At 44.6% G+C, this 15000-nt stretch overlaps 1 protein-coding gene across 9 annotated transcripts in view; it reads left to right on the plus strand.

Moving 5' to 3' along the window:
• The window catches only part of tn (tripartite motif containing protein thin), a 64786-nt gene that overhangs the window by 43148 nt on the left and 6638 nt on the right, over positions 1–15000 (plus strand). For 5 of the 9 annotated variants that reach the window (XR_011399643.1, XR_011399644.1, XM_070140112.1 and 2 more), the window contains 7 exons: positions 7874–8033; positions 9319–9454; positions 9999–10141; positions 11016–11177; positions 11767–12024; positions 12395–12621; positions 14048–15000. The exon at positions 14048–15000 is cut by the window's right edge and continues 1864 nt beyond it. Coding sequence is in view for 7 of the 9 variants with exons in the window: in XM_070140112.1 (XP_069996213.1) it covers positions 7896–8033; positions 9319–9454; positions 9999–10141; positions 11016–11177; positions 11767–12024; positions 12395–12621; positions 14048–15000 (2017 nt within the window). In the remaining 2 variants the exon portion in view is untranslated. The remainder of the gene's footprint in view (positions 1–7873; positions 8034–9318; positions 9455–9998; positions 10142–11015; positions 11178–11766; positions 12025–12394; positions 12622–14047) is intronic. The other 4 variants (XM_070140113.1, XM_070140115.1, XM_070140117.1 and 1 more) reach the window with 1 other exon arrangement.

Raw genomic sequence — 15000 nt, forward strand, 5'->3', positions numbered from 1 at the left:
CCTTCATACCCCCTCCTCCTACCCCCTCACCCCTTCATACCCCCTCCTCCTACCCTCACCCCTTCATACCCCCCTCACCCTCACCCCTTCATACCCCCCCCCCCCCCCCCCCCCCCCCCGCCCGCGGCAAACCACCTATATCGTCTTGGCATCCCCCCCCCCCACCCCCCCCCCCACCCTCGGGTTTCCCCAACATTAACTCGTAGAAGAAGAATTACTCCCCTCGTTACCCCCGGGGGATTTAGCACAGGGTTGAATCCCCCGGGGGAAAGGGGAAGAAGAATAGAGGGGAGGGGAGGGGGGAGAAGGGGAGGGGATGGGGATGAAGGAATGGGGGGGGAGGGGAGGGGGATGAAGGGAGGGGAGGGGGAGGGGGATGAAGGGAGGGGAGGGGAGGGGAAGGGAAGGGAGGGAGGGGGAGAAGGGATGGGGATGGGGATGAAGGAATGGGGGAGGGGAGGGGGGAGATGGGGAGTGGATGGGGATGAAGGGAGAGGAGGGGAGGGGGAGAAGGGAAGGGGATGGGGATGAAGGAATGGGGGGGGGGAGGGGAGGGAGGAAGAGGGGAGGGGAGGGGAAGGGAGGAAAGGGGAAATGCGGTGGGGGGGTGAGGGAAGGGGGAAGAGGCCTGTGAGGAAGGAAAGAGAAAGGGAGACATGGGAGAGGAAGGTGAAAAAGGGAAACCGAAGGGATAAAGGAGAGAAAGAGGAAGAGAACGAAGAAGAGAGGAAGAGAGAGAGAGAAAAAAAATAAAATAAAAAAAGAAGAGAAAGAAAGAAAAATAAAAAAGAAGAGAAAAAGAAAGAAAAAGAAAAAAATATATAAAAAAAGAAGAGAAAGAGAATCATATTAAAAAACGATAAAAAAAAGAAAGAATGAAAAAAATCGAACGTTTACCTGTAGCGATTCTTCCTCCTTCGAAAAACCTCTTGTAGTTAAGGAAGGGGATTTGAAGGGATTCGGGGATTAATGCTACTTACAGGGGATTTCAAGAGCCGTTTGATAGGGGATTACACGGGTAGATTTCTCTGTTTATTAACGGACACGGATTCCCTCCCGTGGGTGTTCTAGACTGGTTCATTCTGGCGCCTCATTAACAACTGTTCGATAGTGGATGTTGCAGTTTATCGATGTTTTTGCATAGTCATTATAGATGCAATTTTCATATTATTGTGAAGATCATTTGACATAATTACAAAATTATTTGGGACGATGCATATAAATGTGCACAGACAGACACCATTTATATTCATGAAATACCCTAACTACAAACTGTTTCTTGCTTGAGTTGACAGTTCTGGTATTGATATCCGTTGTTAAGTGAGAGCGAGAGAGGTGGGAGAGAAAAGGAGAGAGAAAGAGAAAGAAAGCTACATAGATAAATTGAGAGAGGGAGAGTAGGGGAGAAATAGGGAGACGGTAAGAGAACGATAATTATAGCATAAAATGAAAAAAAGACAACTAGAAAAATAAACTAACAAAACAAACACGAAAAACACAGAAATCACATGACATTACAGAATAAAAACACGCACAAAAACGCATAAAAGAAAGGTAAGTCGCTCCCAAGAACCGAAGGCGCATCACTCGAGTATTTTGTCTAATTTTGGGCAAACGCTGGCGGGCAGATGGCGCCACTTGCCAACGTGACGTGTCGGGGATCTCGTGCTGTTGTCTTCAGTAACTTCCTACGCCTCTATTTTTCTTCTTCTCCTCTTCCTTCTTCTTTTCTATTTGCTCTTCAGTCGTCTGACGTATATTTCCTTTTATTTGTTTTATATTCCGGTATCTGAAAGAGGTTCTTGTGCTTCTGGGTTCCTGTGAATGTTGTTGTTTGTTACTATTATTATCATTATTTTACCCCTATTACCTTTTTTTCATTAAAAGCATCACGTTTCTTTTCTGTCGTTATTGCTTTTACTGTTTATCATCATCATTATCCCTAACACTGTAACTGCCATTAGTGACATAATTCTTTCCATACGCTTTATCGATAATTCAAAATCCTTAATTTGGAAAGTCAGAAGTTGCAGTAGTTAGTAAAACACTCAAGGAATTTCTGGGGGCGTGAGAGAAGAATTCCTTTCCTGTTCGTCTTTTATTTTTTGTTTTTGTTTTGTTTTCGGGGAAATAGTTTTATAATCTTAAAAGCCACGTGTTGGTACGCATTGCTCTACGCCTTTGTTTCTAATATAAACGCGTAGACACTATCCTTTGTTTCATCTTCTTTGTTTTGCACAAAGACTGAACGCATGCCAATAGCTCTGATTAAATGTTTTTCGTAGTTATGCTGTACGGCATAAAACAAAATCCATTAGAGTAATACGTTCGATCTTTTTGTCTATATAAAAAAAAAAACTTGAATGTTGTTACAATCAAAGAAACTGGAACAATTTCGTTACCTTAAACGGCAACTGAAAACAACTCCGTATATATTGTTTCTAAATTTGCGATGAAATACATAAAACGAACCAGCAAAGCACTTAACGAAACATCAACCCACTTAACCGGAACCCTTCTTGACCCATTCGAAGCTTCGAAAAATGGATTCCGAAACTCTACATTTTTTCGACATTTCTCCTAAGAAAATTAAAAAGGGCACTACACTTGTTTGACCAGTGCACCGTTAAGAAAGACATTTTGTAGAAGCTGCCAAAGTCAACAGCTCTTCAGGCAACTTAAGTGGTAAACCAAGAACCCGGAAGTATTTTCCCGCCGGAGAGAAGCCTCAGCTGTCGACTGTGCGAATAAGCGGCCGTCTCGAAGCCCTGGTATTCGGGCGCTTGTTTGGGAAAAATGCGCAAAATTCGCTCTCCTCTTTCTTATCAGTCTATTTCTTTTCCGATGGTGGATTTACATTGAGGTTAGTGAGGCTGCAGGTATTCAGACGAGATGCATCTGTATCTCTCGCAGACTGTTTCACTCTATCTCAGTGTCTCTCTCTCTCTCTCTCTCTCTATCTATCTATCTCTGCCCGCGCGCGTGTGCGTGTGTGTATGTATATGTGTGTGCGTATGTGTATGTGTGTTTTCTCCATTCTGGAAAACGCCCAAAAAGTCTTGACAGCTTCTACAAACTTTTCGAAACGGAAACATCTGTATTTTCTCAACCGACTGTCAGTAATATTTTCCAAGAATTCACATAATGAATTTCAAATCAAGTGTCCAAAAATGTTTCTCTACCATCCAACTCAGGAGATTATTGAAAGATATCAAAAGAATGAGCAAAGTTAATGCAAACTGAAAACAAAAATTAAAATTCAACAGAAAAAATAAAAGAATGTTTTAGACCCAAAAAATAGTAATAACTTTCAGGAATTTTAAAAAAATGATATTTTACATCTAGAACAACGTAGTATACAAAGGCACTATATTACGGCGAAAAAGGACAAAGAGGGTTTATAAGACAAAGTGCACAAAGTTGCCAAGTCCTGGGGGGAAGAAAGTGTCTCTCTGACTAGCCACGTGATATTCAAGAAGCAACAACTACCTTTATGACCTGCTGTATGTGTGACCTCGTTTTTCATTTCCGAGGGTCAAAGCTCGTCGAAAACGCTAATTATGGTTGGTTAGTCGATTAATTAAGGGATTTGTTTATTTAATTTTGCAATGTATGTAGAGTTGTGTTCCGAGTGAACTTCGGACATAATATGAAATACAACTTTAACTCATTTTTTATTATAAAAGATAACATCAAGACTTGTTATATCAAAGATAACTTTAAGACGTGTTATCATAACACATTTCTCCCCAAACTATGTGATTACAACTTCCTCCAAGCCCAAAACCCGACAATTTAGGCCACTCCCAGAGCCAGCCCTATAACACAAGCGAGTCCATATCGCCTTTGAACCTAAATCGTATGTTTTGACACGGGAGGCGACCTAGCACGCTAAACAAAGGCGCCACCTGCAGCCCTTCAGGAGTCGTTGCAGATGGCTTAGCGATAAGAAGGCCGGCAGGTGGGAAAGCCCAAAGCCAGCTGGTTCTCTTGTCTTCAGCCAAGATGGTGGGGCTCGTTCGCTGGGTGGGTGGGTGGGAGGAGGGGAAGGGGTAGGTGGGTAGGGGAGGGAGAGGGGAGGGACTAGGAGGAGAGAGGAGGGAGAGGCGAGAGACGAGGGGGAGGGGTGGGTGGGTTAGGGAAGGGAGGGGGAAGGGGAAGGGGGCAATGGAGGGAGTGAAGAGTGAAGTGAAGGCCGGAAGAAGAGAAAAAAATGGGTAAGGGTAAAGTGGAGGTGAGATTGAGGGAAGGCGGGTGAAGGGTAGGGCGAAGGAGGGAGGAAGGGAGGGAGGGAGGTGGGTAAGGGATGGGCTAAACAAAACTGGGGTGGGATATTCCAATGTCCTTTTTGTGTGTCAGGGTCACCAGCTGCCTGTTTTAAATTTGGCGCGCTCGAGGATTCAGACATTTTGCAAACGCGGTCACAGGAGAGTGTAAACGAAATGGATTAAGAGAAAGAAGAAAGGATTAACGAAAAAAATGAAGAATTCGCATTTATTTTGGAGACAAAAAATGGCCGAGAGTTTTTATGTTGTTATTCTTTATAGTTTTCTCTGAGAGGAATGAGTCTTTTTTTTTAATATTAGGATGAAATGAAACTCAGGAGGCTGTCTCTATTCACCGGTAGTCGAACGCAAACACACACTCAAACATGCAAACATACATACAAAACAAAAACACACAAACACATACACACTCAAATAAACACACACATACACACTTAAACAAACACACACATAGACATACACGCTCAAACAAACGCACACACACACTCAAACAAACACACACACACACATACACACTCAAACACACACACACTCACATACGCACTCAAACAAACACACACACACATACACACTCAAACAAACACACATAACAAAACAACCCCCCCCCTTCTGGGCAGCTGCTCGTGGCCATGCCCTCGGCCGGCGGGCGTGCGGGCGTGCGGGCGTGCGGGCGGCGAGGGGCAGCACCTGCGGCGGCACATAGCGCGGGGCCGACGACCGCCGAGCCGAAGGGTATTCTTAGGCGCCGCCGCGTCCCGACCCTCGGATTCTCGACTAGCGCTGAGGAAGGGAGGGAGGAGGGAGGGAGAGAGAAAGGGAGGGAGGGAGGCAGGAAGAAAAGGGAGGGAAGGAGTGAGGGAGAGAGGGAGATGAAGAGAAAGGGAGGGAGGGAGGGAGGAGAGAGAGAGGAAGAAGAGGGAGGGAAGGAAGGAGGAGAGAGGGAGAGGAAGAGAAAAGGAGGAGAAGAGAGGAAGAAAAAGGGAGGGAGGGAGGAGAGAGAGAGAGAGGAAGAGGAAGAAAAATGGAGGGAATGGGAGAGGAAGGGAGGAAGAGGGAGAGAGAGAGAGAAAGGGAGGTAGAGAGGGAAAGAGAGAATGGGAGGGAGGAATAGGGAGAGGAAGCTAGACAGAAAAAGGAACAAGAAAACAATAAAGAGAACGATTTTTTTGTTTTTGGATATTCTTACGATAGGACTCTTTAAGACATTTTTTATATAACCTATTCTACGGTAAATTTGTTCATAAATCTCAGCATTACTAATCAACAAATTAATAAAAAAAATCATATTCTTCTTACTTCCCGACAAAAGAACACATGAACTCCATTACCTTACCGATCGAACGCCATCTCTCGGAATAAGGCGAAACGAAGCCGAAGCCAAAGTCTTAAGTGACGGTTGAGACAGCGGCTGCCGGTCTTGGCACCTGAGCTCAGCCCGCGTGGGTATTCTTGGCACTGACCCTCTCTCTCGCTTTCTCTCTCTCTTTCTCTATCTTTCTCTCTCTCGCGCGCTCTCTCTCTCTCTCGCTTTCTCTCTCTCTCTCTCGCTTTCTCTCTCTCTCTCTATCTTTCTCTCTCGTGCTCTCTCTCTCTCTCGCTTTCTCTCTCTCTCTCTCTCGCCTTCTCTCTCTCTATCTATCTTTCTCTCTCGCGCTCTCTCTCTCTCTCTCTCGCTTTCTCTCTCTCTCGCTCTCTCTCTCTCTCGCTCGCTTTCTCTCTCTCTCGCTTTCTCTCTCTCTCTCTGTCGCTTTCTCTCTCTTTCTCTCGCTCTCTCTCTCTCTCTTTATCTCTCTCTCTCTCTCTCTCTCTCTCTCTCTCTCTCTCTCTCTCTCTCTCTCTCTCTCTCTCTCTCTCTCTCTCTCTCTCTCTCTCTCTCTCTCTCTCTCTCTCTCTGTTTCTGTATGCTCTCTCTCTCTGTTTCTGTCTGCTCTCTCTCTCTCTCTCTTTGTTTCCGTTTCTGTCTCTCTCTCTTTCTGTTTCTGTCTGTCTGTATGTATGTCTCTTCTCTCTCTCTCTCTCTTTCTGTTTCTGTCTGTCTGTATGTATGTCTCTCCCTCTCTGTTTCTGTTGCTGTCTGTCTGTCTGTCTCTCTCTCTCTCTCTCTCTCTGTCTCTCTCTCTCTCTCTCTCTCTCTCTCTCTCTCTCTCTCTCTCTCTCTCTCTCTCTCTCTCTCTCTTTCTCACCCAGTCACTCGAAAGGAGTTGGGTATGTTTGGGTAATGTATTATTTATCCAAATAAGCTGTTCAAAATCAAATATTTAGCTTTATACGTATTCCCTACATTCTCTTTCTCGCTAACAAGTGTTCATCTTAAAAAAAAAAATACACAAAAAAAGAATCTACTCTCGTCCCCATTCATCCCTTGCATTACACAGAAAAAGAAATTAGGAACATAAAGAAAATAATAGAAAAACAAAAAAATGGTTCATGGCCTTAAATCAGGGTTGTGTACTCGCTGCCACTGGGGGTCGGTGACGTCACGAACCCCGGACTCATGGCGATATAAGGTCGTGTGTGATGGGCATGCGGGCATCTAGGCATCTGAGTGCCACCTACGTCATTGGCACCGGTGGTCAAGTTGAAGGAATGGCACTGCGCTAAGGGGACGGAGGAAGGAGAATGAGAATGATAGGGAAAGCGAGAAGGAAGAGGAAAAGGACGAAGGAAGGGGGAGAAGCAAGGTTGAAGGAGAGAAGAGAGAGGAAGAAAAATAAGAAAGGGAAGGGTCAAGTAGGAACGATAACGGAAGGGAACAAGAGAATAGAAAAATTACAAAAGAGAGAACGGAAGGGAAAGGAACGAAGGAAGAAATGAGAATGGAAGGGAAAGGGAGAAAAAAAAGAGGAAATGGAAAAAGAAGAACCGAAGGAAAAGGGAAAAGGAAGAGGAAACAGGGCGAAGGAAAAATGAAAAGAGATGGGAAAGAAATAAAAAATAATGAAAATGACGAAGCAAGGGCATGGGGAGGGTAAAGAAGGGAAGGAAAGGGGAAGAAAGAAAGAGAAAGGAACGGAACGAGGGAACTATTTATCCACCAACTGATTTTTTTTCAAAACTACAATCTTTTTTTTTCTTACTATCTATATGATCCCTTTAATATATCTACATTTCCTGAATTACCCAAAATCTCCTTATAATCATTTCTTATTTGCAGATGATAACGATTATTCACTATATTATCTGAACATTTTCTGACATATAGATAGATAAAGATGAAAAAGATAGATAGATAAATAAGTCGATAGATAGACAGACAGCCAGAATTCCCAAAATCCGAGAGAAGTAACAGAGGAGAAAATTCATTCACCCCCCCCCCCCCCTTCACCCCCAGCAAAACTCACTCGCCCCCTCCCTCTCCCTCTCCCCCAGCAAAAAAAAAAAAAAAAAAAAAAAACTCCTTATTATTATTACTGTTATTATCATTACCATTACCCTCTCTTTCTCCCCCACCAAAACAAACTCACCCCCTCCCCCCTCTTTCTCCCCCAGCAAAAACCAAACTCCTCATTATTATTACTATTATTATTACTACCATTATCCTCTCTTTCTCCCCCGGCAAACAACTCACCCCCCCTTTTCTCCCCCAGCAGAGCACCCGCCGGAGGCAAGATGGCGCACCAGCTGGAGCAGCTGCTCACCTGCTGCATCTGCCTGGACAGGTTCCGAAACCCGAAGCTGCTGCCATGCCAGCACTCGGTGTGCATGGAGCCGTGCATGGAGGGCCTCGTCGACTACGTGCGTCGACAGGTGAGTGAAGGGTGTGTGGTGTGGTCAGGGTGTGTGATGTGGTCAGGGTGTGTGATGTGGTCAGGGTGTGTGGTGTACGAGAGGGTGTGGTGATGTACGAGGGTGTGGTGATGTGGTGGTGTATGAGAGTGGTGTGTGGTGATGTGGCAGTGTGTGGTGATGTACGAGAGTGGTGATGTGGTGATGTACGAGAGTGTGGTGATGTCCGAGAGTGTGGTGATGTGGTGGTGTACGAGAGAATGTGGTGCTGTGATGGTGGCGTGTGGTGATATACGAGAGTGTAGTGATGTGGTGGTGTATGAAAGTGATGTGTTGTGGTGAACAAGTGTGTGTGGTGGTGTGGTGATGGTGTGAGTTGATGTACGAGAGTGATGTGGTGATGTACAAGAGTGGTGATGGAGTATCGTGTGATGTGTTGTGATGCCAAAAGCCTTCGATGTCGAGGGAAAGAACACCATTTGTAGGATTTTCAATTTTTATTATTATTATTATTATTATTATTATTATTATTTCTAAACTTCAGTGGTTGTATTTTCTTATTTTTTTATGAGTAGCGTAAAATAACATATGCCGTATTAAACCTCACCATTTGTTGTGCTGACAATTGATAGATTAGCGCTGTATGTGGCCATGTTGATCCTATGTAAGGATGTATGTGGTAATTAACTAGGCCATTTAGTCTTTTTTTTTAGATATAAAATTTTATCACCATCGACGTTAAATCCATTGTCATTTCTCTTCGCCAATTTTTATATTTTCGTTATTTTCGTCATTTTCCTTATAAAGTTGGTAACTATGATTAGTACTATTTTTCGTTTTTGATTCATGGTATAAGTGTATTTGTGATCGTTATTATTTTTTTATAATGATAATGATAATAATGACTATGATATTGGTATTTTATTATCATCATCATCATCATCATAATCACCATCATTATGATTATTGTTGTTATTGTTATTATCATTACCCTAACAATCGTTATAGCTATTTCTATTACAACAATCGTTATAGCTTTTTCTATTACTAGCTATTACTGCTATTAATCTTGATATCATTATTAGCATTATCGTTGCAATTATACTTGTGATCTTGAAAGTGATAATTATCAATATCAATTTTAAATTTCATAGTTTCCATTATAATTATATATATATATATTTATTTATTTATTTATTTTTTATCAACCCAGATAATCATCATTAATATAAACATTTCCTCCATAAAAAGAAACCCCGATATAAAACCCCTAAAGCGTCTCTTTAACACCGCCTTCCGCCCTTAGGTCAAGTGCCCAGAGTGCCGAGCCGAGCACAGGATCCCTTACAACGGGGTCCAGGGCTTCCCCTCCAATGTCACCCTGCAGAGGTTCCTTGAGGCGCACATCGAGATCACTGGCGAGGCACCGGATCCACATACGGGTAGGTTGGCGGTGGGCGGGGCTAACGGGAAGCGTTCGTGGATTTGTGCAGGCGGATTCTGCAATCGCGCTATACGAACGATATGATATATATTTTTTTTTGTATTGCTGATTTTTTTCTTGTATGATTTGTTTGATTGTTAGTTTAAATATATTGGATGTGTTTAGCAGTAAACGGTGTTTAAATTTATGATTTGGTGTTTTTTAGATGGAATATAAAGGAAAAAAACGTGTATTAGCTTTTCCTGACATTTTGAATTCCATACCAGCTTGAATTCAATCCACTACTCTAATTAATGACATCTCTTTCGACCATCCAGAAGTCTCGATAACTCTTAAAACGACGAGAATCCCGCCCAGAAATCATTAGATCAAAGTTTTGAAAAGAATATGAACTGAAATAAGTGAAAAAGTTCATAGTTAACCGATATAAAAAAAAAATTTGGGGGGAGGGGGTTCATAATAATGCATATTTGTACTGTATGTGCGGTTTATATATTATTTTTCTATCATATATACATTTAACCGGATTTTTTTTTCAACAGGCCAGTACATGGAACGATGTAATGTATGTAACGAAAAGAACTACCTGTCTGTGTGTGCCCATTGCGAAAAGAAAATATGTGTTGACTGTAAGGCCGCTCATCTGGACATCCTCAAACGAGAAATCGGCCGTATCAACAATCAGGTTAGTTAATGGATTTGTTTATGTGTTAGGGGGTAACGAGCCTATATATATATATATATATATATATATATATATATATATATATATATATATATATATATATATATATATACTGGAGAGGGTTTATTTTTTTAGTTTTTAGTTATTTCGTTTATGCTGTATATGTGGTTTACTTTTTCGTCATGTTTTTCATTGAAGTAACCTGTAAAATGTAGAAAATAAGCTTCTTACCTTTATCACGTTTTATCATCTTGTACCAAGAAGTTACGTGCACATCTTGTAGTTTTGTTTTAGTACGCCATATTCATACATACACTCTTGTCTACAAACTTACTTATTCATTTATATTTCATATATATCTCATTTCACCAAGCTCATTTGTAACCACCAATTAACTCTTCTAAAAGCAACCTCCACAATTCACAAAAGTAATACAAATCTCAAACTCACAACAAATGAGACAGTTAAAAGTTACACCACGAAGAAAACGACAAGAATCAAATATACAGGTAAGAGTTACTCCACAAACAACGCAACCGAACCTCTAACACAAACAGCTCTGGCATATCCCCCACAAACAACCCAACCACCACAGCAAACAACCAATCACCAATCACTTTGAAACGAGCTCGTTCCCTTACACAGGTAAGAGAGAACTAATTAGCAACCACTCAAACAACCTCATTCACACCCACAGTATAAAAAACAACCAATTACCAATCACTGAAACCTCATTCATGCCCACAGGTTAAAAAAAAAAAAAAAAAAAAAAAAAAAACACCCAATTCCCAGTCACTCAAACAACCTCATTCACGCCCACAAGTATCAAACAAACCACCAATTACCAATCATTCAAGCCCATTCGCCCCCCCAGGTAAAGAGGGCAGCCCACCGCCTGAACGACCAGCTCTCCAACGTAGAGAGGAACATTTCAGCCCTCAAGCAGAACACAGGCAGCGTCACGGAAGAAATCGAGAATATTTGTGTTCGTTTGCAAAAATCCCTTCGAGATAGATGTGATTTTCTCAAGACAGAGGTAGGGTTGACACGCGGGAGGGGTGGGGTGGGGGGGGGAGGAAAGTTGTGTATATATATATATTTTTTTTCTTTTTTTGTGAGTGGGATTTTTTATGCGGATTTTATGATTGTATATAAATACACTTTAAAGTTTTGGAGTTTTTTTATTTTGGCTAATTGTTATTCTTATTGTTGTTATGATCCTTTTATGTGATCTATTTAATGATCTCATTTATATACCCCAATCATCACTCCTTAATAAAACAATTATAATAATTAAATATATATAGAAATAGGCAAAAAAAAATCTCGTATTCTAACACTTTTTTCCCTCTCTCTCCTTTCCCCACACCACTCTCCGTCTCTCACTCTCTCCCTTCCTCACGTTTCTCTCTCTCTCTCTCTCTCTATCTATCTATCTATCTATCTATTTCTCCCCCCTTCCTCACGCTTCTTCCCCTCTCTCCCTCTCTCCCTCTCCCTCTCCCTCTCCCTCTCCTTCTCCTTCTCCCTTCAACTCTCCTTCCCCTCCCTCTCCCTCTCCCCCTCTCTCTCCTTCTCCCTCCCTCTCCCTCTCTCCCTCTCTCCCTTCCCCCTCGCCCGCGCAGCTTGAAAACTACTACCAAGCGGAACTTCGCAACCTGACCGTCCTGAAGGAGGGTCTCGACCAGGAAGTCTCCAACATCGGCTCCAACATCGAACTCGCCGAGAAACACATGGACGACGACACCCCATGGGACGACACGGAGCTCATGGACGCCAAAGACATTTTCCTCAAGACGATGGAATTCATTAGAAGCTTCGATTACGAGGCCGGAGACTACAGCAGGAGGGCGAGGTTCAACCCGCCGGACGACCTCAATAAGGTACTGTTGTTGTTGTTTTGTTGTTGTTGTTTTCCTTCTTCTTCTTCTTTGGTCTCTTGGTATACTTGCAGGGCGTGTCTCTCTTGATATCTTTTTTTTTTCTTTCTTGTATTTCTGTTTCCTTTCTTTCTCTCTCTCTCTCTCTCTCTCTCTCTCTCTCTCTCTCTCTCTCTCTCTCTCTCTCTCTCTCTCTCTCTCTCTCTCTCTCTCTCTCTCTCTCTCCTCAAATCCCCTTTCTGAATGTCACAATGCATTTTTCTGAAAGCACAACCCCCACAAGACGCCCCTCTCAGCGCCCTCGGAACCCAACACCCTCGCCCTCGACTTCAGACCGAACTCACTCCCCCCCTTCCTCCCCCTCCTCCCGCAGTTGTCGACGCAGCTGAGCACCCTGGGGGACATCACCTTCAGCACGCCCAACAAGATGAACGACAGCTACTCCTCCGGGCCGTGCATGGGCTCGGGGCTGATGAAGAGCAAGAGCGACCACCGCCTCGCCGCGCAGTACCGAGACCAGGACGATAGTTACGGCGGTTACACCACAGGCAGGACATCGCCGCTTATGCGCAGACGCTTCGGGGAGAGGAACGTCGAGAGGTACAGTCGGTCTCACGTTCTCTAAGAAGACCCTAGACTAACCAGCTGTGTCATGTCCCTTGGCTCCGCTTTCGATGGTAAAGTCATTGTCATGTCTTTGAGGAGGAAATGTTCAAAAGGGGGGTTGGGTTGATTACCAAAGAAAGAAAGGGAAGGGGAAAAAACATCAGAGGGGGGGAAATAAGAGAATTCAGGGGATAAAAGTCAGGGAAAGAAAGGCGACGGGGCCAAGGAAGTGACTGCTCCTTCTCCCAGCTTTTTCCCGCCAGAAAAGACGTGGAGAATGACATTACCGTTGGTGCTGGAAGCCGTCAGAAAGTGAGACTGACTCTACCTTTTTTACATATTGTTCTTGCACTTTGAACTTCTGTCTAGTCAATTTAAAACAAGAAATATTAGAGATTCTTTTAGAGATCAAATGAGATGTATTTACATAGTTTGCACTTTCTTCTTGTTAGAGATTTGCTTTAGAAGTCAATTAAAAAGAGATTAATGTTCATGTATGTCTGTAGTATGTGAAGAAGTGTAGTTTCCGTTCCCCGGCCATAACCATTTAAGCCCCTAAGACACTGACGGAATCTAACACGAAACAAACACAGTCCTAACATAGTCTCGGTGTGACCCTAACACACTCTTAACAGGTCCGGGCATGGCCTAACACACGCGTAACACCGTCCCAGTATAGCTTTAACACAAGCTTAACACGTCGACGCCAAGACATGCATTTACCCCCCCCCCCCCTCCCTTCACACATGCTCCAACCAGCCTCCATTTTTAACCAGATAAATATAAACTCCCTAAGTCACATATATATAAATTATTTTGGAAATTTAAGATTCCGCCTCGAATAATTCCTTAGAGTGTTGAGTAAGTACTGGCTTTTGGCAAATCAGGGAAATAACGGTAATAGTAGCATATAGATAATGTAATTAAGCTTCTCGTAACACTCTAGGTAATTAGCACCTAAATTAAGACGATTTGAGTGACCATAATATAATGTATTAATAAGAACCCCATAAAATGCCCCTTAATTTCATACTTCAGACTTTTCTTGCGAATATGGAACCCCCCTGAATCATTTGCGAAACACCCAGAAATGAAGCCTCTTTTTGGTGTTTTCTCTCTCTTTTTTGTCATTTCTCGAGTCAAGATGTACTAATAGCTTCTTTCTGAGATGCTTATTAATACTTGTGGATACTGTCACGTAAATATCGTGCTACGTCTGCGGTAGCTTGCTTGACGTAACCAAATAACTCTGTATAGGACGCCCATCTCTGCTGTCTCTCTCTCTCCCTCTCACGTCCACCTCCTCTCTTCTCTCTCACTCCCCTCTCGTCATGTGGCGTCAAGCATCTTACCTTCTCCCAAAGGATCTCCTCTTGCGGTCCTCCTCCTCCTCAGCCCCGCTCACCTGTTGTCCTCACAGGCACGACGAGGATTCCTCGGCTGACTCTGGGCGGCGGCGGTTCCGGTCGCGGTTCATGCGCAAAGAAGAAGACGAGGAGCGTTCGGTTCGCTTCTCCGAGGAGGACGGACCCAAGCGAAACCGCGTGATCGACACCGAGGACGTGTCCCGCGGCCCCCTGTCGGGCATCGTCAGGATCACCGACTCGCCGCGGGTCATGAAGCGCTTCCAGGAGCGCGACATGAACAAGAACAAGAAGAAGGAAGAACCAGCCAAGCCAGCACAAAACACGGCGCCTAAGCCCCCCGTCACCCCCCTGCAGCGCAAGCCTGCCCGCCAGACCAGCAACGAAGACGAGATCGACAAGATCAAGAAGCAGAACAAGGCGGCCGAGTCCACCTCCGGGGGCGCGACCGCCGCCACCCCCTCCGGCGCCTCCACTCCCAGCACGCCCACCACGCCCAAACCCGCGGGAGAGCGCGTGTCCTCCATCCGCGAGGACGAGCGCCAGAGCCGCAGCGACCGCACCTCCACCTCCCCGAGGTCGTCGGCGAACCACTCGCCGTCGTCGTCAGTCACGCGCGAGGACGACCGCCGCCGCGACTACAGCGCCTCGGGGGCCAACGGCTCCACGCCGTCGCGCAAGACGAGCGTCGACACGAGCGTGTCGCATCGCTCGTACCCCTTCAGCCGCTCGTCGTCCAACTCGTCCGTCGGCGACAAGGCCAGCGGCAACAGGAGCCCCCGGACGCTAGAAGCGACCTCGTACGAGCGCAAGCTGTCCCGCTCCAACAGTACCGACAGCAACTCCGGGGACGGAGCCGCGTCGCCCAAGAAGAACACGGGCGCCGCCTTCTCCACGGAGGAGCTTCGGAACCGCTTCATGAGGACGGATTCGAAACCGTCCACCTCGAAGGCGGAGGCGTCGCGCTCGTCGGGTGCGGGCAGCGCTTCCCGCTTCTCATCGCGTTTTT

Source organism: Penaeus vannamei, chromosome 26 (genome assembly GCF_042767895.1).
Source record: "Penaeus vannamei isolate JL-2024 chromosome 26, ASM4276789v1, whole genome shotgun sequence".
NCBI lineage: Eukaryota > Metazoa > Arthropoda > Malacostraca > Decapoda > Penaeidae > Penaeus > Penaeus vannamei.